Raw genomic sequence first — 27,934 nt, forward strand, 5'->3', positions numbered from 1 at the left:
ATCATTTCAGAACTGGGCATTTTCAACAGTGTCTTCCACACCACCCAAAAAAACAGTGAGTCAGAAACCAGTTGAACTTCCCACAAAAGTAAGTCTTTTGAGGCTCTTTCACTCTTTCAAGTTCTGAGTCATTTATGCAGTGGATATTGAAATGTCCCAAAACAGGTTTATCCTTTTAAGAAGAATGAGAAGTCGTAGAATTCTCTGTTGGCCCATATAGGAAGAAAGAGACAGTGCTTCCATTATGCCATAAAAATGACTGCAGCTTCCCTATGTCTTTCTCCAAGGATTCTTGAGCCCGTTCAACCAAATTCAATTCTATTCTTTGTGGGTTTTTTATTTTTGTTTTTGACCTTAAGACAAAATAGTTTTCTCCTAAATAGTTCAGTAAGCGATATATGGAAGTGGTTCTACTGCATTTTCTACTTAGACATGTGATTTTATTATGGAGCTTGTGAATGAGTGGAAAGAGATGAGGAAGAATTATGGAAGTTGTGAATGAGTAAAAAGGGGTGAGGGAGAACTGGAAAAGAAGGGACACTCATTTTCCATGCTGTGTAACAAATTATTGCAAATTTAGAGGCATAAAACAACACACACTTATTATCTCATAGGTTCTGTGGATCAGGAGTCTGACACAGTCTAGCTGAATCCTTTGCCATCAAGAGGTTGGCCAGGGTAGGAGTCTCATCAGGAGGCTCAACTGAGGAAGGGTTCACTTCCAGGCTTGCTCAGGTTGTAGTCAGAACATTTCCTTGTGGCTGTAACACTGAGAACCCAGGCTTCTTGCCTGCTGTTGGCTAGAAGCTGCCTTCAGTTCCTAGAGATTATCCTCAGCTCTTTGCTGTGTGACCTCCTAACACAGCCACTTCTTCAAAGCCAGCAAGGGAGAGAATGTCTAGCAAGACGGAATCTTATATAACATGAATTAATCATAGGGTAGTGATATCTCATCACCTTTGCTATGTTCCATTGATTAGAAACAAGTCACAGATACCACCTACATTCAAGGAGAAGGAATTTCATGGGGGCATGAGCACCTTTGGTCATGGTAGAGATCACGGGGGCCACCTTAGAGTCTGTGTGCCAAAGATGGATATGAAGGGAAGGAAAAGAAGAGAGCAAGAAGAAAATAAAAATAGAGGGAGAAGAAGAATGTATCTATAGCATTTATTAACCATATATTATGTGCAAGGTACTGTGCCAGTTATCTTCATATGCATTTTATTATGTAATCTTTCTCCAAACCCCATGTGGTAGGTGTTACCATTATAACCATTTACAAAAAAAGAAAACTCGAATTCAGAGACGTGAAGCAAGTTTCCTGAGGTTGTACAGTGCAAAAAGTAAAACTAGGAGTCACACTTGTTTCTACTAGACTCTATAGCCTAAGCTTTACCTACTACACTTTAAGAGAGGTGGGAGAAGGAAGAGAAAAGGAGAAAAGGAAAGATGGAGAAATGAAAGATAACAGAGCTTCAAAACATATGCAAAGTTATTCCTAAAAGAGATGACAATCAATAAGGAAATGTGTAGGTCTACAATATATTGAATTGGTTTTCCCAAGAACCACCCAATTAAAAAAATAGAATCTAGAACTGAAGCCTGTGGGACCACAGATGAGTCTCATGTGTCTGAACTCTTTTCTGGCCAACCTGAGTTTCAGAACCTGGAGCCAAACACTACAGCCAAGCTGTGTCCAGAACCTTGGAGACACCTGGCTCATCCAGGCAGTGCCCTACACGCATGTTCTGCCAAGCTTCTGTGGGAGCACATCTGGGCCCAGGCAGCCAGGCCAGGGCCTGGGTTTGTTTTTCATGGCTCATTTACAATGTCCTGTTCTATTTCTGTACACTGCATCCTTCCCAACTGACACCGGAGCTCAGTTTCCCAATAGCCACTTTAACAAAATGGCTCCAAAAGTGCCACTCAGCATTAGTCGTTGGAAACTAGACTTTTCCAACATTTACTCTAAGAGGGCTGGTTGAATATGGCACATCCTTGACTCCTCTTAATTGGCCAAGTCTCTTGTCTTAGAGGAGCAGCTGCAGACATCACGGGAAGCCTCCTCATGCAGACACAAGGTGACTCACAGCAGTGAGAGGAAAGAAAGGTATTTGGATATCAGATCCCCCTTCTACCAAGTGAGGAGAGGCAGGTGTGCTAGTCCCAGCTCCCACCCCAACAGCCTGCACTCTTTGACTTGGTAACGGCCCCAGCTGATTCCCTCTGTGCACTTCCAAGCCCATCTTTCCAGAGTGGGAGGTGAGCAAGATCATCTGTGATCTTGGTGGTTCACAGTCAACCCTGCTAGAGTCTAACCAAGCAATTAACCGTATTAAGTTCAAACTTAAACACGGGGCCACTGGACCCTGGGCAGAGAACCAAAGGAAAGAGAAGATGTTGAATCATTCCCCTACCTGGGGCAGTGCCTAGCTGTGGAGCTGCAGGGCTGTAGACAAATCCCTGCTCTGTGCCTCACGTCCCTTATCTGTAAACTGGAGATAATTAGAGGCCCTGCCTCATGGATTGTTGTAAGGCTTAGATGAGATAGTACATTAAGACACAGTATCAATTAACCAATAAATGTTACTTACAGTAGGCACTCAATAAGAGATCAATGGTGTTGCCTCACATACATCATTATACAGCTTGCATAAGATAATGACAGGTCACATACACACCAATGGAGAATCTTCTTTTGCAACGAGGTGGGTTTTTAGTAAATATTTGTGGAACATTAATCGACTTAGAATATTGAACAACTACAATAGAGAAGCCACTTCACATAATGCTACATAAAGAGGAATAATTAACAAATGCAGGATATTGCAGGGGAAAGAGGCCAGGATTTGGCCTCAGACCCCACCACTTACATATCAGCTGTGTGACCGTAGGCAAGTTAGTTCACCTCCTTGAGCTTCCAGTTCTTCACCTGTAAAATGGTAGTAATACCTGCCTCATCAGCTGGTTGTAATGACTGAGTGAGTTAATGTATCTAATGTAGCCCAGTTCCGGACCCACAACAAACTCAATAAATGGTGACTTTTATTAGCTATTTTGCAAACTAATGGAATTAAGAAGGAAAAACAAAAAAGGGGGTTTTGGAAATGTACTTGCCTAAAGTCTAAAACACTGACTGTCGCTTGGAAACCACCTAGTAGTTTCACTCCCTAAATTGAAAGAAAGAATGCCTCATTCAAGTGCCTGATTAGGAATTTGAACTAGTTCTAACTAGAAAAGTCAAGAAAAACGGAAGGTATCAGTCATTGACTGATAGAATATCTGAGCTGGATAGAATCTTAGACCATATTGACCGGAAGTGACATAGCCACTGTCACATAGCTAGCCCAGGCAAGATTAGAACATAATACAAAACCTTGCATGTCTAAGCCATCGATTAACAGCTGGGCTTCCTAGCCAGTTCTCCCCCATGGTTCTCAGTTAAAGGTCATTTGACACCATATAGAGGTCACCCACTGTGTGGGCAAATCCTGTGATCTCAATTAGAGCCTGTATAATAAGGCTTGTTGGAAGAGGAAGTCCTTCTAAGACTCACTCATGCAGTCTCCCCTTCCCCCGAGTCTGGCTCATGCCCTTATTTGTCTATACACACTCTAGGCAAAGAAAGAAATTGTTACAGTGAAATGCACTCATGTGATCATGCCAGCTCATGACCTCAGCCAGCCCACACCTTCATCTCATTTACAGATGGAAAAACTGAGGCTTGGTGAAAGTTGCATTGGCAGAGGCCAAGCAAGGGGGAGCTGGGGCAAGAACAATATCTTCTGATTCCTAGTCCAGGGCTCTTTTTCTTAGGCCCAACTACCTCCTGCACATGCTAAAACAAAAGACAAGGAAAGCTATAGTCGCTTATCACCTACACTTTGTTCTGACATATATGGTTACTATTTTTCCACAGACCATGAGGAAGGGAACTAACAGTTATTGAACACCAATCATATACTATTGATGCCTTGCTTACATTAATTCTTATCACATACAGTAATCAAAGCTAGTACCTATTGAGTACTTACTATATGCCAGGCACAGTTCTAGGGCCTTTACATGTATTTGTGCAAGGTTCCCAGCCAAGAAAGTACTCTGTAGGCTGAATTCAGCTCTGCTTACCAAGCTCTGAAATGGGACCACATCAGCCCCATGGTAAGAGTGCCTTTTCAGGTAACTCCTGTGCTCAAAAAGATGCCCTATCCAAATGTACACAAAGACAGGTATGGACATGTGGTGGGTCTTACAGTGTCCCCATATGGCTGGTCCTATTACCATCAGCTTGCTGAGATGTCACAGCTAGTTTGTGGTAGAGGCAGGACTTGAACCCAGGATTTGGCCCTTAGCTCACATTTAGCCTTCCCAAGAAGCAGCTTGAGATAGGCTCTAATGCTACATACACATATACCTCAAGCACAGAAATTCTAACTGCCTTGTTCCCTAACGTAGCTCCTGTATCTAGAACAGTTTTGGCACACACAGGCAGTCAGTAAATTTTGTGGACTGATTGATTGACCCCTGTTTCACAGATGAGGAAATTGTGTGTCAAAAAAGTTAAATGACTTGCTTAAGGTCACACAGATAGAAAGTATAGATGGGATTTGAAAGCAAATCACTGACTCTAAAACCCTTGTTCTTTCCAAATTAATATCCTGTCATTCATACGCATTTGTTGAGATTCTTACACACTAATTGTGTGCTCAGGAACATAGGGCCAGAAATATTTGTAAGATTTGGTTCCTACTCTCAAGAAACTGGGATTCCAATTATCTGCAAAAAATCATATTCCTGAAATCAGATACCCTAAATGAAAGCAAGTCCATATGGTATAAGCCCTTGGTACATTTTAAGCCAAGGGTACCTTTCCTATCTCCCAAACCTAAGATTATAAAAGTGGCCACCAGAGCCCTCACCCTGGTCTATTCCTTCTACATCACTGGCCAGCACATTCATAGAACCTGGTTGCAGGGATAAGTCAAATCTCTGCAAACTTGGGATGGCCAACGCCCCACCCCACCTTAGCTTCTCTAGATTCCTTTGCAGCGATGTCCACAGGGTATTTTATATATGTCTTCATGCCCTCCTGCTTCATCTACTCCACATGCCCTATCTAAGTGTTTGTGAAAAATGAAATACTTAAGTTAGAAAACCAGACTTAGCAAGTTGCACTTCCAAAAGCAGCAATCATTTCAGTAAATAAACATGTTCTGATTGAGAACATTCATTCAGGGTTTACCTCATTTTCCTTCCTGGTTTTGTTTTCTACAATATTTAGGAGGCAGGAGGTGGTTAGGAGGGTGGTTTTAAGAAAAAAACAAAACAAAACAAAACAAAAACCTCTAAATTCATTAGCTGAATTCCACCAGACTGTGTGAACAATCTCATAATAATCCTACATCAATACCAGAGAAGTTGTAACTAGTTCACTTAGGGTAATTATAGGGCAGCTTTCTGCCAGGTTTTAAAGATAGACTTTGAAATCTTCCTTTTTTCATTTGCCTCCTGCTGTGTGTGGGGACAGGCCCTGGCTCCTGGGATACCCGCCAGAGCTAAATGGGGGCCAACTGGAGAAACAGGCACCAAGATTGGGTTCCTGTTCTTCTGTGCTCAAACTTCTGGGAACACAGATATCCTACCAAAATGGTCACCTGTGAAAAACTCGGGGCCTAGAATCTAAATTCTGTTGGAAAAGAACTCAAAAGTCCTGGCCCTAAGTAAGATTATGGCAAGGTTTATAGCACAAAACTTCAGATTTTGCACTAGAACAATGGTTCCCAAAGTGTGGTCCCCAGACCAGCAGGATTACTGTCACCTGGCGGAACTGGCTAGAAATGCAAATTCATGGGCCCCACCCCAGACCTACTGCAGAAGAAACTCTTGGGGTAGGACCCAGCAATGTATTGCAACAAGCCCTCCAAGTGATTCCAATGCACCCTAAAAATTTGAGAATCACTGTCAAGGGACGTGACGTTAAAGAGCCTTTCCAGGAGATAAGAGTTACTTTTAAAGAGAGCTTTATTCAAACAAAGCATATCTACAAATATCCAGACAAGACCTTTGGAATTAGCTAGAACTAGTCTCTACCACGGTGAGCCATGGGGCCCCAGATAAGTTATCTTACTGCTGTAAGTAGTGGTGTGCTGGTAAATGTTTAACAAGTGGCTCTGTGGGGGAAGTGGGTTTGCTCATTTTCACGGCAGAAATACCCCATCATGGCTACTTTCAAACTATCAACCTGATGTCTGCCAACTCCAAAAACTTGTGAAAATTTAACAATTGGCTTTCACAAGCCCATGGAAGCTGGCTCCAGCACACCACTGTCTCTAAGACTCAGTTTCTTCATCTGTCACATGGATGAATAATAGTGTTTACCTCTTAGGGAATTGTTGGAAGGTTGAAGTGAGAAAATGATAGTGGACTTTTATTGAGTATTTATATCTATCCACCAGGCACTTAGTATGCATTATTCACTGACTTCTCAAAACCATACAATAGGTAATGATATTCCTTCCATTTTATACATGAGGAAGTTGAGCTGAAGTAACTGGTCCAAAGTGACACAGCGGCAAGTGGGAGAATCTGAATTTACTCCAGAGCCTCTAAGGCAACAGGGACATTAGCCCAATGCTCAGCACGGGTCAACGCTCAGTAATTGGGAGCTATTATCATAAGATAAACTTCTGAAACGTGCCCTACTTTGGAAGTAGGGATGAACAGTGTGTGTTGGATGAAACCTCTCTGTCCCAGAAGACACATTCATTTTCTTCTAGGAGAAAGGGCAAGGGTGCCTGATGGGAGGACCAGCTGTTGATTATTCATAGTAACAAGTGACAAAAGTTGAAGCTAATTGACATCCACAGGTAACGAGGCAGTTGTAAACTCCTCCCCTCCCCAGATCAATTAGGTGTATGTTTTTCGAGGCTTTATCTTTGTGTACACATACACATATGTATTTTGTATCGGATCAGAGTGTACATATTTTTTTGCAACTTGCTTTTCTTTTAAACCTGAGACTAGATCATGAATCTTTCTCATGACAGTCCACACCAGTCTATCTCATTCTCGCTAAAGCTGCTTAGCATTCCACAGTAGTTACTTGCTATCGTTTATTTAATCCACAACAGAAGGACACTTAGGCTATTTCTAATTCTTCACTATTATAAATGATCCTGCACTCCACGATCTTTTACATAGATTCTAGCATATGTCTATGGGAGAAATTCCTAAAACTAGGATTTTTAGGATTTGTAAGTCAAAGAAAACACATAATGTAAATCTTGACCAATGTACCCAGTTACTCCTCACTGTGAAATTTTAAGCTCCCAATATTCAAGGAAGGGGCTTTTTGCCCATACTGTCACACCAACATTAGGATTATTCTGATGATTTGATTGTTCAAACTTCTTATAAATATTTCTAAATATAAAAATAGAGAAAATAATAATAATGAATGCTTATATACCTATCACCCAGCCTCCACAATTATCAACATAAGGTCAATCGTACTGCATCTATATCCCATTCACTTCCTCCCGCTACCGGATGAAACTGAGGCAAAGCCCACACATCATACTCTTTCATTGGTAAATATGTCAGGAGCTGCCTCTAAAAGATGAAGATTCTATTTTTTAGCATAACCTCAACACTATTATCACATCTAAAAATTTCTTGATGTCTTCACATATGCAGTCAGTGTCCAAATTTCCTCAATGGCTTCATGATTTTTTTTCTTTTTTCTTTTTTTGAGACAGGGTCACGCTTTGTCACCCAGGCTGGAGTGCAGTGGCATGATCATGGCTCACTGCTGCCTCAGCTTCCTGAGCTCAGGTGATCCTCCCACCTCAGCCTCCCAAGTAGCTAACACTGCAAGCATATACCACCACACCCAGCTAATTTTTTTGGCTACTTTTTGTAGAGACAGGGTCTCACCATGTTGCCCAGGCTGGTCTTGAATTCCTAGGCTTAAGTGATCCTCCCACCTCAGCCTCCCAAAGTACTGGAATTGCAGGCATGAGCCACTGCACCCAGACGGTCTCATAATTTTTTGATGGTTTGTTTGAATCAGGATTCAGCAAGGTCCACACATTGCAGCTGGCTGATAAACTTCCTAAATCTCTTAAGCTCTAGGTTCCCCCATACACATACCTCCTCTTGCTTTTTCCCATGCAGTTTATTAGAGAGATTGGGTCATTTGCCTTGTAGTTTCCCACTTTCTGAATTTTTCCTATTGCGTCCCTGTGTTGTTATTTCACATGTTCATCAGTCTCTGTGTTTCTTGTAAGTGATAGTTAGATCTTGAACTATGCTGTCTAACACAGTAGCCACTAGCCACATGCAGCTCTTCAAATTTAAATAATTAAAAATAAATAGAATTTGAAATTCCATTCCTCAGTCACACTAGCACATGGCACATGTTCAATAACCACACACGGGCAGTGGCTGCTGTATTGAAGAGCATAGAATAGCACATTTCCACTACGGCAGATAGTGTTATTGAACAGCAGTGCTTCTGGAGGCATCATGGAATCCTCTGATAATTGTTAAATTATTTTTTCTCATATGCGCTTGAGAACAAAGCTGAACACCCTGAAGTCTGCATTACTTGTCTGTATTGCAGGCTTACGTAATGTAAGGGAAGTAACTAATGTGTGGCAGACTCTACTTCTGCCTGTTTTAAGTGGCAGTGGCTGTATTTACAGAAGATGATTAAGTATTTGCATGAGTGCCTCAGGTATGTATGACATTCTGTGGTGACAAAAGGTCAGCAGCTCCGCAGCATGCAAAGCAGCTGGACCCTTTCCTAGCCTCCTAGAAGGAAAGTGGAGGGAATCCATGCTAATCCGTAAGGCTCAGTCTTGCAATGATTATAGGACATGCTGGTTCCAGGATATTCATAAACATTGATCCTCTCATCAAGGTGCAGGTGCTTCTGGAGGCTTCTTCCTGACTATATCTTTGTCTTGGCATGCAGGTAATGAGTACATTTCATAGCACACCAAACAGGTTTCTCAGCTTGCTTCTGTGACACTTTGCAAAGCCGAGGATCCATGTCAAGAGAGAGGAGGCGAACACCTGCACCCAGCCCACAGAGAAGTCTGGCTGACCATGCATTCTAGCAGGAGCCTCCCCTCATTCTTGAAAACCTTAACCAATCTATGAAGAAATTGGTATTTGGGGGTTCGGGTAGGACATATTTGGAAATTTTGAAATTAAGACCATCATTCATGGATTCATTCCTTCTCACAATATTGGGCCAGACACTGCACTAGGCACTGAGATTAGTGGTGGGCTGGGTAGAAGTTTCTGTCCTCACAAAGTTTACAGTCGGTGAAGGAGGCAGATAAATAAGCAAGCCACTTCAACACCACTGGTCAAATTCCACCATGAGAGCACGTGAGAGCATCAAAAAAGCACATGGAAACCTGACCCTGACATGGACATTCGGGAATGCGATATTTAAGCTGAGATCTAAAAGATAAGTGGCGATTGGGGAGGAGAGGGAGAGGGTGGAGTGTAGAAAGAATATTCTTAAGATCTATTCTAGATCTTAAGAATTCTAGATCCACCAAATAGGCATAATACCCCACAATGTCATGATTAGAGCCCAGTGACATAGCAGATGCAAAAGAATACACTGTATCCTAAAATCCCAGTTGTAGAAAGGCAATGGTGCTAGCCAGAAGCAATCTTTCACTCTGGAACAAGTGTGAATTAGAGAGCTAGGTAGTGGTGTTTTGGAGCCAGCTTCTACCAGCTCTTAGGAGGCAATAGGGCACATCTCTTCCCAACTTCACATTCAGCAATGTCTGTTGGTAGCCAAAATAGGAGTATTTATACCAGGGAAATTGGCAAATGCTACAAACCAGAGCCTTTTTTTTTTTTTTTTTTTTTTTTTGAGAGCTCACTTACCACCTTTTATTGAGTGAGGGTGAAAGCAATGAGAAGAGTAGAACCCCAGGGCAGCAGTTATTAAGGAATGTCCGCTCACAACAAAAACAAGAAAGTCTTTGGCATGATTTTCAAAGAGTGACCATATAACTCTTTCTGCCATTTGTAACAGGCCCACCCAAAGCCTCAGGGATGAAAAAAGGAAGACTCCTTCATGCCAATTCATTCCCAGACAAGCCAGATGAGTATCAATGACACCCAGCTCATGGAAATGAGATTGGAGCCTCTCAGATCAACAGCTGCTGAGAGCTACTTTCTTTGGCTCATGAGGCCAGCGATAAATTGAGTTTCAATGTTCTGAATAGGCAGAAAAAGATACCTCCTTGCTCTCTCCTGTTCCCTTTGCTGGAGCTGCCAGCTGGCACTTTTTGTCACTCATCATGGTTGCCTGCAGTGGCGATTATACACCCAGTGCAGAGGGCATGTGGGAAAGAAAAAGTCTTCAACAAGCGAGAGTCTCCAAGGCAAGTACCCACTGGAAAAACTGGGATGTAGATATAGCTCAAGGCATGTTTTAAATAATGGAGCCTTTTTAAAGGGTGGCCTAGAAAAATACTATATTTATCTTTGGCTAGCGTGCTTGGATACTCCCCAATCTTGGGGAAATAACTAGTTGGGTATGTTGGAGTTATTTTGTTAAGAGTAGCGTTGACTAAATACCAAAGTTTGGGTTGGATTTAACTGGTATAGTGTGATTTAATATTCATTTATTGATTTACTCATCCATTTGTTTGTTTAACAAATAAATGAGTGCTTACTAGATGCTACTACAATGTAAGTCCCATAAAGGCAGATATTGTGTCTGTCTCATTTATTGTAGGCACTCAGTACTTTTTTGTTGAATGAATGAGTGGAAGTAGGGAGTATAAAGATGAATAAGTCATAAGGCTTGCTGCTACAGAGCTCACAATCTGGTGTGCAAACAGACAAGTAAAACAGCAGTTGCAATGCAGGGTGTTGAGTGTTATGATAGGGGAAGTATAGGGTGCAATGGCTCACAAAAAAGGGAGACCCAACCCAGCCTTTGGGGAAGGAGACAGGAAAGGCTTTCTGAAGATAAAGATGCAAAAGACTCAGCGAACAATGCCAAAGATATTGGCACCTATGTAGATATAACCTTATGGAAAAGAAAACTGTCATATATTCCGCCATATCTCATATTCCTAAGGAAGACTTTTGGCTCTATCTCAGAGTGAAAAATGATTGCAAATAACTTCTATAACTTACCCATCAGTGATCTTTTCCATTTCTTGGAGACTTTCAGGAGGTTTTCCTAAGTTCAGACTTTTTGTTGAAAGAAATGACCTTATGTCCAGTGGACAAATGGTGTGTGAGTCTTTAGCATGCCTCTGATGCACAGTCACTTGCTCCTTCCATGAAGTTTAGCTCTATAGGCAGGCAGGGCACTTCTTCTCCAAGGTCATGTCTATTTCACTTGGTATAAATGAGAAGAATGCTCTGAATTTTGATTTGAAAGAGGCAAACTTCAGATTTGCAGAAAGTCTTGGTGATTAAAAATCTTGGCTTCAGCCAAGATTTGGCATGGTGGCTCATGCCTGTAATCCCAGCACTTTAGGAGGCAGAGGTGGGAAGATGGCTTGAGCCTGGGAGCTCAAGACCAGCCTGGGCAACATAGAAAGACCCTGTCCCTCCAAAAAATTAAAAAATTAGCTGAACATGTTGGCACATGCCTATAGTCCCAGCTATTTGGGAGGCTGAGGTGGGAGGATCACTTGAGCCCAGGAGGACCAGGCTTCAGTGAGCCATGTTCACACCACTTCATTCCATCCTGGACAACAGAGCAAGACCCTGTCTCAAAAAAGAAAAACGTCTTGGCTTCATGGACCACTGAACTGAGAGGGAAGAAGTTCAACTTCCCAGGGCTTGTGGTCCCCAACAAGGGTCATGCTAGGCTTTTTCCTTTGGTATCACAAAATTAAACTGCAAATAAGTGTAAATATTCACACATACAAACATGTAAACCTTAAAAGATGGAGATTAATTAAGAAGTAAACTACTTGAAATCAAGATGTAACTTTTTGACAATTGAGGACAAGCCCAGCCCCTTCAGATCTTCTCTTCCAGGTCATTTTCCCCAAGGGCCTGGGAGTATTTACAGTTACTTCATTCCTCACACAACAGCCTATCAGGCTGTGGCACCTTTACCTCACTGGCAATTTTGAGGAGGACCACATACACGAAAGTGGAGAGAATAATCAACTCTGCAGAATAATGAAAAGCAGAGAATGTAATGAACTGCCTTCAACCCATGACTAAAGTTTCAACAGTTATTACCATTTTGCCAATTTGATTTCATCTCACCTGTCACCTTTATTTCTGATGTATTTCAAAGATACTCCTGGAGCTTTCATAATTCACCTTTAAAAAGCTCTGGGTCTGGTACAGTGGCTCATGCCTATAATCCCAGTACTTTGGGAGGCTGAAGAGGGAGCCCAGGCATTTGAGACCAGCCTGAGCAATATAGCAAGACCCCATCTCTACAAAACAAAAATAAAAATTAGCTGGGCATGGTGGCATGTGCCTGTAGTCCTGGCTACTTTGGAGGCTGAGGCAGGAGGATCTCTTGAGCGCAGGAGTTTGAGGCTTCGGTGAGCCATGATTGCACTGCTGCACTCCAGCCTGGGCAACAGAGCAAGACTTGTCTCAAATAAATAAATAAATAAATGTCTGTTATCTTTAGAGTTGGGAAGAATGGTAAAACTCATCTTCTTCACTTTGCAGTTGAAGAAACAGGCCCAGAGAGGTTCAGTGCCTCACTCAAGGACACAGTGTATAAGTTGTGAATCACGTTCAGGGACCACCTCCAGCCCCCAGGCCAGCTGGTCGCATTAGGAGAAGCTCCACGTCATTAGTCATTCCTCCTTCAGCTCCAAAAACCTCTCAGAGGAGAAAGCCGGGGTAGAGCAACCAGAGCTTTGCTTTTCCTCTAAGCCAGGGGAGAAGTAGTGGTGGGAGGGTTGTTTGACTCACTTTTTCTCACTCTGCATGGTGTATTTGGCTCAGTTTCTCAAACCATATGGAAAAAGACTCACCCACCACGTGCCACACCTATTGGAAAAGCTCATTCTGGAAAGGGGGATAATGAAAGAGGGCAGAATTGCCTCCCAGGCCGAATGAGATGGCGCTTTTCCTCATCCTTCAGGCTCCCACGTACCCCTTGCCCTTCTCCACAGGTGCCCTGTGCCCTGGTGGAGAAGAGATGGTGAGGGAAATGTTTTACTTCCTTGGGGAGTTCAGTCCTATCCCATTGAACAGCTCTGGGCATTGGCATCTAGCCCATTTCAAAAACAATCCCAGGCTATTTATTGAGAACCAGCTTAGGTTTGGAGCCAGGGATATGGCTCTAGACATATCTTGGATTACCTCCTAGGACAGGGAAATGAGATCACCCCAAAGAAATCTCAGGGAAATGTTTGGAGGGAAAAAGGAAAATATGCCAATGGCAGCCCTGAAAAGGCACTGCTGACTATAAGCAGCTCTTTCTCTGCCCATGTGGTATAAACTCCTGCTTCCTTCCCTTTTCGCTGCTGCAGAACCCCTGGAACTGATGGAGGAGGGACCAAGAGATAAAGGCTGGCATATTCTCAGTGTTTGATTAATATTTACTTGAAGGAGGAAGGAAAGGATGTCATACCCACAGACTCAAAGTGGCAGGAGTTAGGTAAAGAAGAAAAATTGAGCCTATGATGTCTTAGCATTCTACCAAAGACTGGAAGAAGAGAGGCCACAGCAAAAGACTGAGGGGAGAGAAAGAGAGAGATACTTGCTAGTATAGTCCAGGAATGAGAAAACAGTAAAATATTCTTCTTTTTTTTAAATTTTTTCCATAAGTTATTGGGGTACAAGTGGTGTTTGGTTACATGAGTAAGTTCTTTAGTGATGATTTGTGAGATTTTGGTGCACCCATTACCCGAGGAATATATACTGCACCTTATTTGAGGTATTTTATCCCTCGCACCCTTCCCCCGAAGCCCCCAAAGTCTATTGTATCATTCTTATGCGTTTGCATCCTCATAGCTTAGCTCCCACATATCAGTGAGAACATACAATGGAGAAAACACTAAAATACATAGAGAAACACGTAACAAAAGTCACACAACATAATAGAATTTCAAATACAAATAAGCAGCTAATAAAGAGAATCTTCCCTACGTTGGGTTCCTTCCCGTCCCTCGAGTCTCTGACCTCCCTTGAGGTCATAACATCATTCTTTTCCTTCATAGCATTTACTCCAGCCTGTAATTATATATTTATTTGTGTGTTTATAAGTCTGATCTTTGTTTCCCCAACTAGACTGTAAGCTCCATGAAGGGTCTTGAACATACCTGGCATGGTTGGCACTCAAAAATGTTTGTTGAAAGCAAAAAAGGAATGAATGACGAGTAGAGCTGGGAAGTCAGACCAGAAGCTATCACAGCAGGCCTATTACCCCTCTCTCCTAAGCATCCTTATTTATCGAGCACTTATTCTTTTCCAGGCATTCCACTAAGTACTCTACATTGTTTATCACATCAATCGTCTCCAAAGCCATGAGGAAGTGTGCTCAGGGGTCCCAAGACCACCTTCACTTTCAGTGATTCACTAGAAGGGCTCACAGAACTCAGCAAAGCCATTATACTCATGGTTATGGTTTATTCCAGTTAAAGAATATAAGTTAAAGTCAGCAATGGAAAAAGGCCCATTAGGGCAGAGTCCAGGAGCTTCCTTAAAGCTTCCAGTTGTCCTCTCCCTGTGGAGTCATGCAGACAGCATTTCTTTTTACCAGAGACTTGCTGTCCAGGATTTTACTGGAGATTTCATTGTTTGATGACATTTACCATCTCAGACCACCCATGTGGCTGCCCTCAGTCTCCAGCCCCTCCAGAGGTCAAGCTTCTACTGTTTGGCCCAAAGCCCCCCACCATAAATCACATTGTTAGTTTAGACTATCTCGTGTGACCCAAGGCCTCCAGGTAGACAAAGTCTCTCTGATCAGCCAAAATATTCTAAGGACTTAGAGGTTATCTCCCAGGCAAGAGCCAAAACTATTGTCAGAATACACAGGGTTTGGATAACCCAGACTCGCTGAGTTTGCTGCACAGGGAAATAATAGTATTAGCCCCAATTTTTGGATGATCCAAACTAAGGATCAGGGATGCTAAATGATTTGGCCAAATTTACAAAAGCCAGAATGCAAACCAACATCCCACGTGATTCTAACATATGTGTTCCTGACTATTGCATCCTAGTACCTCTCCTGAAGTAAAATTTTCTATGAAAAAAAAAAAAAAAAAAAAAAACTCATGCAGAGTTTCTTCTAAAACTGGTCTCAAATCTGAATGTCGGATTTAGGGATTTCCACTTGGTAAGATCACCGTGAGCTTTCTGCTGATCTCAAGCACCCCAGCAGTGGATCATCTGGGATCTGCCAAGGCCAGGTGGATCTGATCCTCCTGTTGGGTGAGCACTGGTGTTTGCGTAGTGTCTCCCTCCTCACCAGAGAAGAGAAAACATACACAAGGGCTAACCACCACTTTCTAGTTACTAATTGCTCCATTTCTCCCAACAAATCTGCTCCAGAAAGATTATCACTATGAGTGAGGGAGGAAAGGTGGCTTCGTTGGTTAAGCAGCAACTACAAAGTTAGGGTACAGTACAATTTTTGACCCTTTACCTCATCCGTAGAGTGAACTCACAGGGAAGTTACATTTCCCTTGCCCAGCATTCCCAAGACACGTGGGCTCTTCCTGCAAAGTGCCCCAGATGCAATTATGCAAATCACATTCACAAAATAAAACTTCTGAAAAGCGAGTCAGCAAAGAAACCTGTGTGACTTTGCTGATTCAGTGACACCTAACCTTATTTGAGTATGTAACCTTTGTGTGTGTGTGTATAACACCAAATCATTAAAATTGGGGGGTGTTTAGAAAATATGATGAAAACAATCCTTCTTTTCCCTAGCTCATCCAATAGATCTCCACTTGAATAATTATTATCAACCATATGTATGAACCTTGCATGCATTCTATGTATCTGAGAACAGTAATTCTTGAAGGTTGTCATTCACTCATTCATTCATTCACTGAGCATTTCTTAAACACCTACTTGTGTACAGTGTTCAAAGATAGAGAGGCAGAGATGCTTGAGACACAAATCCTGAATTATCCAGCAGCAGAGAACTTAACCTGGGAAATGACAAATAACTTGGGTCAAAGGCCAGGATGGTGTTGGTTTTGGGTTCCATTCTCCAGTGATGGGCAATCTCATGACCAACTCAGGGAAGTAAACCATTGATAAGCCAATAGCTCAGCATATTGATGTTGGTCCCACCTGATGCGAGGAGTAGAGAGAACCAGGCCAACCTTTCTAAATTGGTGGGAAGCATTTCCAGGGTGTGTCAAAGAGCTCGTTACACAGTAGCAGGTTGAGTTCTCATCTCAGCTCTGCTTTTTCCCTTGTGTGTGTCACTGTGGTGATTCTGCTCCCCTTGCATTCCTTTTCTCTTATCCTGTTATCAGCCTATACCTCCCTTTATTTTTAAAATTGGAAATAAAGTCAGGACTCACTGGCAGCTGAACCTCCTGCTGTTTCTGAATATTGCTATTGGAATATTACATTGTTATGAAGTTTGTTGTTTCTGTGTTTCAAATATATACTAGTTAGGACTGGTCCAGTTTCAGGTGTCAAAAAATAACTCCAAGTAGTTTAAGTAATCAACAGTAAATTGGGGATATAGACAATTGGAGAGCTCATCTCACTGAATAACCTTCAGGCACCATTTAATCTAGGAGTTCAAATTTTATTGTCAGGGCTCTAGCTATCTAGTTACCTATCTAGCTTGCTATATCTAGTTCTGTTGCCTTCTACAGCTTCTTTCAGGAAAGCGCATCTACTGGTTGGGAAATATCACCAATATTATAGCCAACGTTGAACTACACCATATTGCACTGGTGGTCCAAGGTCCACAACCTGAACGCTCATAATTCAAAAGCAATAGAGATTATTTCTCAGTATCTATATATCAAATCTCAGAGAAAAATACTAATTATCCCTGATTGAGGTACATGCCTCGTCACTGTGCTGAGGGTTTGGGATATTCTAACGGGCCAGCCTGGCCCACGTACCCTTGTGTGTATGATGTGGCCAGGGTGAATAACCTGCCCATCAGAAGGTAAAGAGAGAACAGGTGGTTCCTTACAGAAGGGGATGCTTGGCAAAGCAATAACATAATTTTATTACTAAAGAGTCTGCAAGCTCTTGTCTCTGAAGCCTATGCATTATCTTTCTATCAAAATCATGCCTCTTGTGGCTTCCAGACTCTACTGAGGAGACAAATGAATAGGCGAATTACAGGAGCATAGAGTCTTGAGTTTTAATATCAGAAAAGGAAAGCTTTTTAGGTATACACAAGGAAAAAGAGTTTGGTGATGATCTGACTGTGAGATCTCCACACAAACTTTATCCCTGTGCCTTCTCGCCCCTGCATCTATAGAGACAGAAAACAGTGATGGGTGAGAAAAGCTATTGCTAACAATACAACAGGTGAGAGCTGATGTGGAACTTGGAATCTTTTTCCCTTGAGAGAGCAGTGGGGGACTGGATAGAATCAACCAGCTGAGTCTCTTCAGGTGCTTAACTTTTATGTGAGAGCTCTAGAGTTCAATAATTCATGCTATTACAGCCAGCAGCAAGCAAATTGCATTCACATTCAATTCAGATTTTGATTACAAAACAGAGCCCCAAATGAGTTTTATGATGGAAAAACATGCTAGGTGACTTCAACTGGATGGCAGACAATGAGAATGGTTAAAAGCACCCAGGCTTTCAGGTCAAATGTGCCTCAGCCAATCTTGGATCTGCCATACACTGGCTGTGTGACCTTGTTTGGTGACATTTCCCATCTCAGAACTTCTGTTTCCTCATCATAAAATAGGGTAATACCACCTACTTCATAGGGTTTTGAGAGCATATGAATGAAATAATACATGGAAAGTGCAGTAGTGCAATAATGTAAGAAAAATGTCGGTGGCCTGGCAGAACCCCAATAAATGTTAATTTCCTTTCCTCTTCAGAGTCATTCACTCTCTCCCTCTCTCTTCCCCTCACTCCACCCCTTCCTGCTTCCCTCTACCCTGCTTTGCACTATGGAAGCCAATGTTTTCTGTGAGTATGAACATAAAAATGAGACTACCAGAGGAGGGATTATTCAAAATGGAGAGAAACAAGAAAGAGGGTCTTCTTGTTAAAAATAGAATCTATATATAATTCATTCCCACAATATTTATTTATGTTGAGGGGAGATGGAGAAAAGATGAAAATAGGCAATTAGTACTATTTTAGGGTTTCAAGGTTTAGGCATCTTCAAAGCAATTTGAGCATTTTGTGCAATTTTAGTTTAATATATTCTCTCAGTAAGTCATTAAAATATGCAAGCTACTTGCATGGCAAATATCTTTCAGAAAAAATAAAAGAAAGAAAGAAAGCTAGCAATTTACAAAGCCTATGTCAAAACTCCATTCATTGCCCCCATTTGAGTTAGAATAAGATATAGCTTAGACTTTCAGTAGCATCAAACTTGGTGAGGGAGCTTGATAAAAATGCAGCTACTTGAATCCCACTCCAAGAGATTGTGATCAAATCAGTCAGGGGTGGGATCAAGGCATTCGCATTTTTAACACCTCCCAGATTCTCATACAGGGAAACCACAGATTATATTTTAAGAAACAGGCCTGGCGCAATGCCTCATGCCTAGAATCCTAGCACTTTGGGAGGCTGAGGAGGGTGGATCACTTGAGCTTAGGAGTTTGAGACCAGCTTGAACAACATGGTGAAACCCCGTCTCTGCAAAAAATACCAAAAAAATTAGCCAGGCGTGGTGGTACACACCTGTAGTCACAGCTACTTGTGGGGCTGAGGCAGGAAGATCACTTAACCTGGGAGGTTGAGGCTACAGAGGCAAAGACCATAACACTGCACTCCAGCCTGTGTGACAAAGTGAGACCCTGTCTCAAAAAAAGAAAAAGAATTGTAGGCTTGGCTTGGGGATACTGAGTTCAAATCCTAAATTCATTATTTTCTAACTTGTGAACTTGGGCAACTTTTAAATTTTTTGTATTAGTCCATTTTCATGCTGCTGATAAAGACATACCCAAGACTGGGCAATTTACAAAAGAAAAAGGTTTAATTAGACTTACAGTTCCATGTGGCTAGTGAAGCCTCACAATCATGGCAGAAGGCAAGGAGGAGCAAGTCATGTCTTACATGGATGACAGCAGGCAGAGAGAGCTTGTGCAGGGGAACTCCTCTTTGTAAAACCATCAGATCTCATGAGACTTATTCACTATCATAAGAACAGCATGGGAAAGACTTGCCCCCATAATTCAGTTACCTCCCACTGGGTCCCTCCCACAATATGTGGGAATTCAAGATGAGATCTGGGAGGGGACACAGCCAAATCATATTGTTCCGCCCCTGGTCACTCCTGTATCTCACAGCCTCACATTTCAAAACCAATCGTGTCTTCACAACAGTCCCCCAAAGTCTTATTTCAGCATTAACTCAGATGTCCATAGTTCAAAGTCTCATCCAAGACAAGGCAAATCCCTTTCACCTATGAGCCTGTAAAATCAAAAGCAGGTTAGTAACTTCCTAGATGCAGTGGGGGTACAGGTATTGGGTGAATACAGTCATTTCAAATGGGAGAAATTGGCCAGAACAAAGGAGCTACAGGCCCCACGCAAGTCTGAAATCAAGCAAGGCAGTCAAATCTTAAAGTTTCCAAAATTATCTCCTTTGACTCCATGTCTCACATCCAGATCACACTAATGCAAGAGGTAGGTTCCCATGGTCTTGGACAGCTTGGATACAGCCCTCCTCCCAGCTGCTTTTCACGGGCTGGTGTTGAGTGTCTACAGCTTTTCCAGGCACACAGTGCAAGCTGTCAGTGGATCTACCATTCTGGGGTCTGGAGGACAGTGGCCATCTGCTCACAGCTCCACTAGGCAGTGTCCCAGTAGGGACTCTGTGTAGGGGCTCTGACCCTACATTTTCCTTCTGCACTGCCCTAGCAGAGGTTCTCCATGAGAGCCCCACCCCTGCAGCAAAATTCTGCCTGGGCATCCAGGCGTTTCCATACATCTTCTGAAATCTAGGCGGAGGTTCCCAAACCTCAGTTCTTGACTTCTGTGTACTTGTAGGATCAACACCAAGTGGAAGCTGCCAAGGCTTGAGGCTTGCACCCTCTGAAGCCATAGCCTGAGCTCCATATTGGCCCCTTTCAGTCACAGCTGGAGCAGCTGGGACACAGGGCACCAAGTCCCTAGGTTGAACATAGCAGGGGGACCCTGGGCCTGGCCCATGAAACCACTTTTTCCTCCTAGGCCTCCAGGCCTGTGATGGGAGGGGCTGCCATGAAGACCTCTGACATGCCCTGGAGACATTTTCCCCATCGTCTTGGGAATTAACACTCAGCTCATTACTTATGAAAATATCTGCAGCCTGCAGTGGACTTGAATTTCTCCTCAGAAAATGAGATTTTCTTTTGTATCACATTGTCAGACTGCAAATTTTCCAAACTTTTATGCTCAGCTTCCCTTATAAAACTGAATGCCTTTAACAGCACCCAAGTCACCTCTTGAATGCTTTGCTGCTTAGAAATTTCTTCCACCAGATACCCTAAATCATCTCTCTCAAGTTCAAAGTTCCACAAATCTCTAGGGCAGGTGCAAAATGCTGTCAGTCTCTTTGCTAAAACATAACAAGAGTCACATTTGCTCCAGTTTCCAACAAATTTCTCATCTCCATCTGAGATCACCTCAGCCTGGACCTTATTGTTCGTATCACTATCAGCATGTTTGTCAAAGTCATTCAACAAGTCTCTAGGAAGTTCCAAACTTTCCCACATTTTCCTGTCTTCTTCTAGCCCTCCAAATTTTTCCAACCTCTGCCTGATACCCAGTTCCAAAGTTGCTTCCATATTTTCAAGTATCTTTTCAGCAACACCCCACTCTACTGGTACCGATTTACTATATTAGTCCATTTTCATGTTACTGATAAAGACATGCCTGAGACTGGGAAGAAAAGGAGGTTTAATTGGACTTACAGTTCCACATGAATGGGGAGGCCTCAGAATCATGGCAGGAGGTGAAAGGCAATTCTTACATGGCAGCAGCAAGAGAAAATGAGGAAGAAACAAAAGCAGAAACCCTTGATAAACCCATCAGATCTCATGGGACTTATTCACAATCATGAGAACAGCACAGGAAAGACTTGCCCCTATGATTCAATTATCTCCCACCAGGCCCCTTCCAAACATGTGGGAATTCAAGATGAGATTTGGGTGGGGACACAGCCAACCCATATCATTCTCTGATCCCCAGTTTTTTAATCTAAAAATTGACATTTGAAATAATACACACCTCAAAAGTTGTTGTGAGAATTAGAGAGTGCTTAGCAAAGAGAATTAGAGCACTTAGCAAAGAATATGGCGCAAGAAAGAAGCACTCAGTAAAGGTTAGCTATTAATATTATCATCATGCAAATCCAAAGGGGCTTAGATATTTTCTTATTTATCTTTTCATTCTTCCTTTCTTTCCTTTTCTCTTTTCTGTTTTTTTTTCCATAAATAATAATAATAATAAAGCCTCACAATTCATTCAGCAAGGTGGAAGTTTATTTAGCTCTCAGACAAAAGTCTGGATGTGAAGTAATCCAGGATGGGTGTGGCAGCTCTGAAACCCAGGCTTCTTCCCTCCTGTTAGGTGTGGCCCTCATCCTCAATATTCAAGATGGCAGCTAGAGCTCTAGGGATCATGTCTGTGTTCCACATAGCAAGATGGAGGAGAGGAAAAGAAAACTCAGGAAGGACACTTCCTAAAGGTTGCTTACTCCCACACTGGCCTGGAGTTAATCACCAGAAAGGCTGAAAATGTGACCAATATTCCAGGTAGTCATGTACCCAGAAAAATGTGATATTGCAATGGAAACTGAGAGGAAGAAATATGGAGGAACAATTATTGTTCCCTCATGTACCCAACCCTAGGAGTCTAACAGATTTGGGTCATTCCCCAGAAATCCATTCTCATCCAGCTTTTACCTGCTTATTTCTCAGGTAGGGAACACCTTCCTCAAAAAAGGTAGTTGCATAGTTTGCTTATCCTACTCAGCTTGGCTTACTTTCTTTCTAAATTCCTCTTATACCTTTTACCTCTCATCCACCAACTTCATTCATTTTCTAACTGTCCAATTTTAATAAGCAATACAATTATTATAGAAAAGTTAGAGAACACAGCTAAGCATTTAGGAAAAAAAGTGTTTTTTTCAACATTCAAAAATCTCACCATTTAGAGATAACCACTTCTAAAATATTAGCCTACAGTCATCTAACATTTTCCCTAGGTAAAAATATACATGTGTATTTATAATGAAAATCTAGTCTACATAATTGTTCTTAACCTCTTCTGTTACACTTAATGGTATATTATCAGTAATGCTCAATGTTATTAATTATAAAAAAACATCAATTTTAATGACTGCAAAGTTTTTCATTGTATGGGTATGGGTATATAATAATTTATTCAACCAATTCCCTGTTTATTCCACAGCATTATGTTAAGCCCCCTAGTACATACATCTTTGCTCATTTGTCCACCAGTTTCCTGGGGATGAGCTGTGTTCCTGTGGTTTTCTCATCCCTGGGGTCCCCTTACTGTATCCCGGGACCAGCAGAAAAGGGCACCTCCACCATTCCATCAGCGAAGTATTGTTAGGTCTTATCTCTACCACTAAGCTGCTCGGAATTTTTTTTTCAAATGAACATTGTGGATTCAGGAGATCTATGAAGACCTAAATTAATGCCTCTCTATACCCCATTGCATGAATAGCAAGATTATAAATAGCAAGGCTGCTACAATGAGAGGTGATTACATAATCCCACTGCTTGGAAAAGCACAAAATAAAACACGACACTAGGTGACTGAAGCACTTCCTCTTAATCTGTTAGAACTTGCAGTTTGCCAAGCAGACTTCAAGCAAGACTGGAGTGAGGCCATTTCTATGTGAAAAAAACAATTTCAATTAGTAAAAATGCATTTGACTGAAATAATTATTTAGACAACTGATTTGACAAATGATTATGCTTGAGCTGATTTTTTTTAAAAACTGACGATTGATCTCTGACTAATTGTTTCTTTGTCTCAGCTGAGCTTCTTAATGATCCAAATGCTCATTTTATAAATGAATACAGTTTAAGAAAGATTAAGTAACTTGGCCATGATTACACAAATGGAAAGAAGTGGAGCCAGAATTCAAAATCAGTATTCAGATCCAGAAAGGGTCACTGACTCCCCTCTCATAGATGTAGAGTCAAGTTCACGACCCTGTGCCTTGCATAGTGATTAAGAAAAAGGGTTCTAGCATCAGGTAGTCTGAGTTCATGCCCCATATCTGCCATTTCCCAGCTGTGTCATCTTATGCAAGTTAATAAACCACTCTGTGTCTCTGTCACCCTATCTTATAAATGGGGATAATGAGTGTCTATCTCCAAGGACTACCTAGATTAAATGAGATGGCCCACATACACACTTAGCACACAGGAAGTGCTCAGTAATTAGTTATTAATATTATGCAGTTGTCATCTGAAAACCTTGGCTGAAAGGGTCATAGACATGGTGGTCATCAGGGTTCAGGTGTACATGTGAAGGTTTGTTATACAGGTAAACTTGTATCACGGGCATTTGTTGTGCAGATTATTTCATCACCCAGCAATGAATGAGACTTCCTGTTGCTCCTCTTTCTCCCCAACATTTACCATTGTCAGTGTTTCAGATTTTCACCCTGCTAGTAGATGGGAAAACTGACAATCATGCCTGCAGGTCTGATACATGCATCTGTAAGTGTACATGCAGCCAAAGAAGAGGAATCCAAAAAGCTAGTGATACCAGAGCAAGTCCCCATATATACTGCACCACCGCTCCAGTCTAAATATGTTGAAGAGCAACCTGGTCATTTACAAATGGGTTTTGCTTCCATCTGCACTGCAACTGGTCATTATACTGGCTGGTGCAAGGGTGTTTATGTCTTTGTGAAAAATGGGATAATTGATACAGTACAATTTGGAAAAGATGCTCATGTCAATCTGAAGAATCCTCCTCAAGATTTTCTTCCAAAAATGGGAGTTATTACGGTTTCACGATTGGTGGGCTTGGTTTCAGCGAGAAAAGGTTCTAAGTGTAAGAAAATTACTTATCCTCTGGGACTGACTACTTTATGAGCAACTGTTTGCTACCCAGTTTGGTCAGTAATAATTGCTAAGGTAACAGGGGAAAAGGTATATGCTACAAACCAGCACATTTTTGGAGCAGTTAAATCATTGTGGACAAAAGTAGCAAAAATGAGTCACTCCCTAAACCTAAAGAAAAAAAACTAAGCTAGGATCCTCCGCCGAAATAGAAGTACCTGCAAAAACAACTCACGTCTTGAAACACGCAGTGCCTTGCCAACAGAACTCAGCTTAGAAGCAAAGACCAAATCAGAATCCAACTCAGGTGCTACACAATTCATGCCCGACCCCAAGTTCATGGATCGTGGGTGGTCCCACCCAGAAGATATAGATAAGTACAGCACTGGAAGCTGAAGTAGACTGCATAGAGAGACTACGTAGAAAACTACAGATGTGTGAGGTTGCAAATAATGATGAAAAAAATCATGTAATGGGTAATTGATACATAGAGTATTACTTAAACCAAGTTTTTCCCTTACCTCTCCAAATGTGCAATTTGATAAATTACATAAGTGATTAACACACAAACTGTGAATGCAATGCAAACAATATTAAATGATTGATGAGGAGACATAGGTAGACGTATTAGCTTGAATTCGATGACCTTTAGGGGCATTTATTAAAAAAAAAAAAAGACATGAACTCCAGTGAGACCAAAATCTGAAAATGCATATATGTGTATATAAACACATACATATATATACATATAAACATATATTTCTGCTCCAGCTTTCCCAAATTAATGTCAGTTAAATTAGAATGGTGTGTGGAAAGATGTGTTTCCCTCCGTATTTGTTTGTTTTTGTTTTGTTTTTTTTGGGGGGGGGGGTTTTTGCTGATTTCCTAGAGCTGGAATAAAATATCCATGTTTCATGGGGAAAAAAATATTATGCAGGTATGCCCCAGAGAAAGTGCAGGTTCAGTACCAGACCACCACAATAAAGCTAATACCATAATAAAACAAGTCAAACAATTTTTTTTTATTTCGCAGTGCATATAAAAGTTGTATTTGGCCAGGCACGGTGGCTCACACCTGTAATCCCAGCACTTTGGGAGGCCAAGGCAGGCAGGTCATGAGGTCAGGAGATGGAGACCATCCTGGCCAACATGGTGAAACCCTGTCTCTACTAAAAATACAAAAATTAGCTGTGCATGGTGATGCGCGCCTGTAATCCCAGCTACTCAGGAAGCTGAGGCAGGAGAATCGCTTGAACCTGGGAGGTGGAGGTTGCAGTGAGCCGAGGTCGTGCGACTGGACTCCAGTCTGGCGACAGAGCAAGACTCTGTCTCAAAAAAAAAAAAAAAGTTGTGTTTACACTATGCTGTAGTCTATTAAGTGTGCAATAGCATTATGCCTAAATAACAATATATCTAACTTAATTTAAAATACTTTATTACTAAAAAAAGTTAATGATGTTCTGAGTCTTCAGCAAGTTGTAGTCTTCTTTCTGGCAGTGGGTCTTGACTCAATATTGATGGCTTGCCGCTTCACCTTGCATTTTTATGTTACAGAGACAGCTTCTTTTCTTAAACCTCAGACTGTCTCTGCCAGCTTCAAACTTGTTTCCTGCAGCTTCCTCATCTCTCTCAGCCTTCACAGAATTAAAGAAAGTTAGAATCTTGATCTGGATTAGGCTTTGACTTGAGGGTCTGTTGTGGCTGATTTGATCTTCTACACAAACCAGTCAAACTTTCTCCATATCAGCAAGAAGGCTGTTTCACTTACTTTTCATTTATGAATTCACTGCGGTAGCACTTCTAATTTCCTTCACGAACTTTTCTTTTGCATTCACAACTTGGCTGTTTGTCACAAGAGGCCTAGCTTTTAGCCTATCTCAGCTTTAGTCGTGCCTTCCTCCCTAAGATTAATCATTTCTAGCTTTTGATTTAAAGTGAGAGATGTGAAACTCTTCCTTTCACTTGAAAATTTGTAGGCAGTTGTAGGGTCATTAATTGGCCTCATTTTAATATCGTTGTGTCTCAGAGAATAGGGAGGCCGAAGAAGAGGGAGAGAGATGGGAGAATGACCAGCTGCTGCAGCAGTCAGAACCCAAACATTTATCGATGAAGTTTGCTGTCTTGTACGGGCACAGTGTGTGGCGCGCCTCCAGACATTACGAGAGCAACATCAAAGATCACTGATTACAGATCACCATAGCAGACATAATAATAATGAAAATGTTTAAAATATTTAAAGTTAGTAACAGTTACCAGAATGTGACACAGAGACACAAAGTGAGCACAGGGTGTTGGAAAAATGGCGCTGATAGACCTACTCAACACAGGTTGCCATAAACCTTTGATTTGTAAAAAACTCAGTATTTGCAAAGCATGTTAAAGCAAAGTACAATAAAAGGAAGAATGTTTGTATCTTCTGTTCCTCCAGACTCTCAGCTAAGTACATATCTTATTGGTCTGTGCCAATGCAGGTACCTCGAGCAAAGGCCTTATGCAACTACAGAGGGCAAAATCCTGGTGACCTAAGGTTTAATAAGGGAGATGTCATCCTTCTCCGGAGACAGCTTGATGAGAATTGGTACCAGGGGGAAATCAATGGCATCAGCGGGATCTTCCCAGCCAGCTCCGTGGAAGTCATCAAGCAGCTGCCCCAGCCACCCCCGCTCTGCAGGGCCCTCTACAACTTTGACCTACGAGGCAAGGACAAGAGTGAGAACCAGGATTGCCTGACCTTCCTCAAGGTAGGATTCTGGGTGAATCCCAGAGTTACCTGGGACCACATAGAGACCATAGCAGAACCAGAGTTGCTTGTTTAATATTTGCTGATTTTTAAAAATTGTATTTTAAATATATTATTATTTATTATTTTATTCATAAAATATATTTTGTCCATAAATTATATATGTATATATGTGGTGCATCTATATGTAATATGTGTGTACAATTCAGACTACATGCAAGTGAAATCTCTAGAGAAATCTACAAATAAGTGATAGAAGTCTGTAAGCCTTTTTTATTGTAATTACAGAAGTATTCACTCATTCATTCATTCATTCATTTATCCTGAAACCATTGTAGAAACATTTGAAAATACAGATAAGCAAAATAAGGAAAATATTATACCACAATATAGATACAATCACTGTCAATAGCTTGAATAACACATTTGATTTATTCATTCTATCATTCTATCACTTTTGAGCACTTACTCCTTGCAGGCCCTGGGAATAGGACATGAATAAGTCAGAGTCTCTGCTGGCCTCACAGAGTAATGGGAAGAACAGATACATGGACAGAAAATTACAAACAATTTGATAACATGCTATGTAAAACTACAGCCTCTACCTCTTTATTACGTATGTGTAAGGGTATTCTTGCGACCAAGTTATGGTTACCTAATTCTTCTCATGTACAACATTCTATCTTGTTGTAAACATCACATTCAAAACACTCCAGACACGCACAATAACATAATCGTGCCTTTCTCCATAAATAACCTCTTATAAGACATGTTTTCCAAACATTAATTACCCTAAGATTTCTTGTGCCTCTCTTTTTCATTAGATGATTCCCCACCATTTGCAAGTAATGACAGTTGTACTGAAGTCTACACTACTTTAACTCTCTGTATTCAGTATTTGTTATTCCACAAACATTCACATCTCTCATAGAAACCACAGTTAGAGTTATTTTCATTCTTCACCACTCGTGATAAGTAGATCAAATGTAAGTATAAAAAGT

General features: G+C 41.5%; 1 protein-coding gene and 1 pseudogene across 2 annotated transcripts in view; both read left to right on the plus strand.

Annotated features, from left to right (window-relative positions):
* The window catches only part of SH3RF2 (SH3 domain containing ring finger 2), a 145,701-nt gene that overhangs the window by 36,009 nt on the left and 81,758 nt on the right, over positions 1–27,934 (plus strand). For both annotated transcript variants that reach the window (XM_025388668.1, XM_025388667.1), the window contains exon 3: positions 26,665–26,934. In XM_025388668.1, coding sequence (XP_025244453.1) covers positions 26,665–26,934 — 270 coding nt within the window. The remainder of the gene's footprint in view (positions 1–26,664; positions 26,935–27,934) is intronic.
* Positions 23,801–24,589, plus strand: LOC112626532 (annotated as a pseudogene).

The sequence above is a fragment of the Theropithecus gelada genome, chromosome 6, assembly GCF_003255815.1.
Source record: "Theropithecus gelada isolate Dixy chromosome 6, Tgel_1.0, whole genome shotgun sequence".
In the NCBI taxonomy this organism is placed as follows: domain Eukaryota; kingdom Metazoa; phylum Chordata; class Mammalia; order Primates; family Cercopithecidae; genus Theropithecus; species Theropithecus gelada.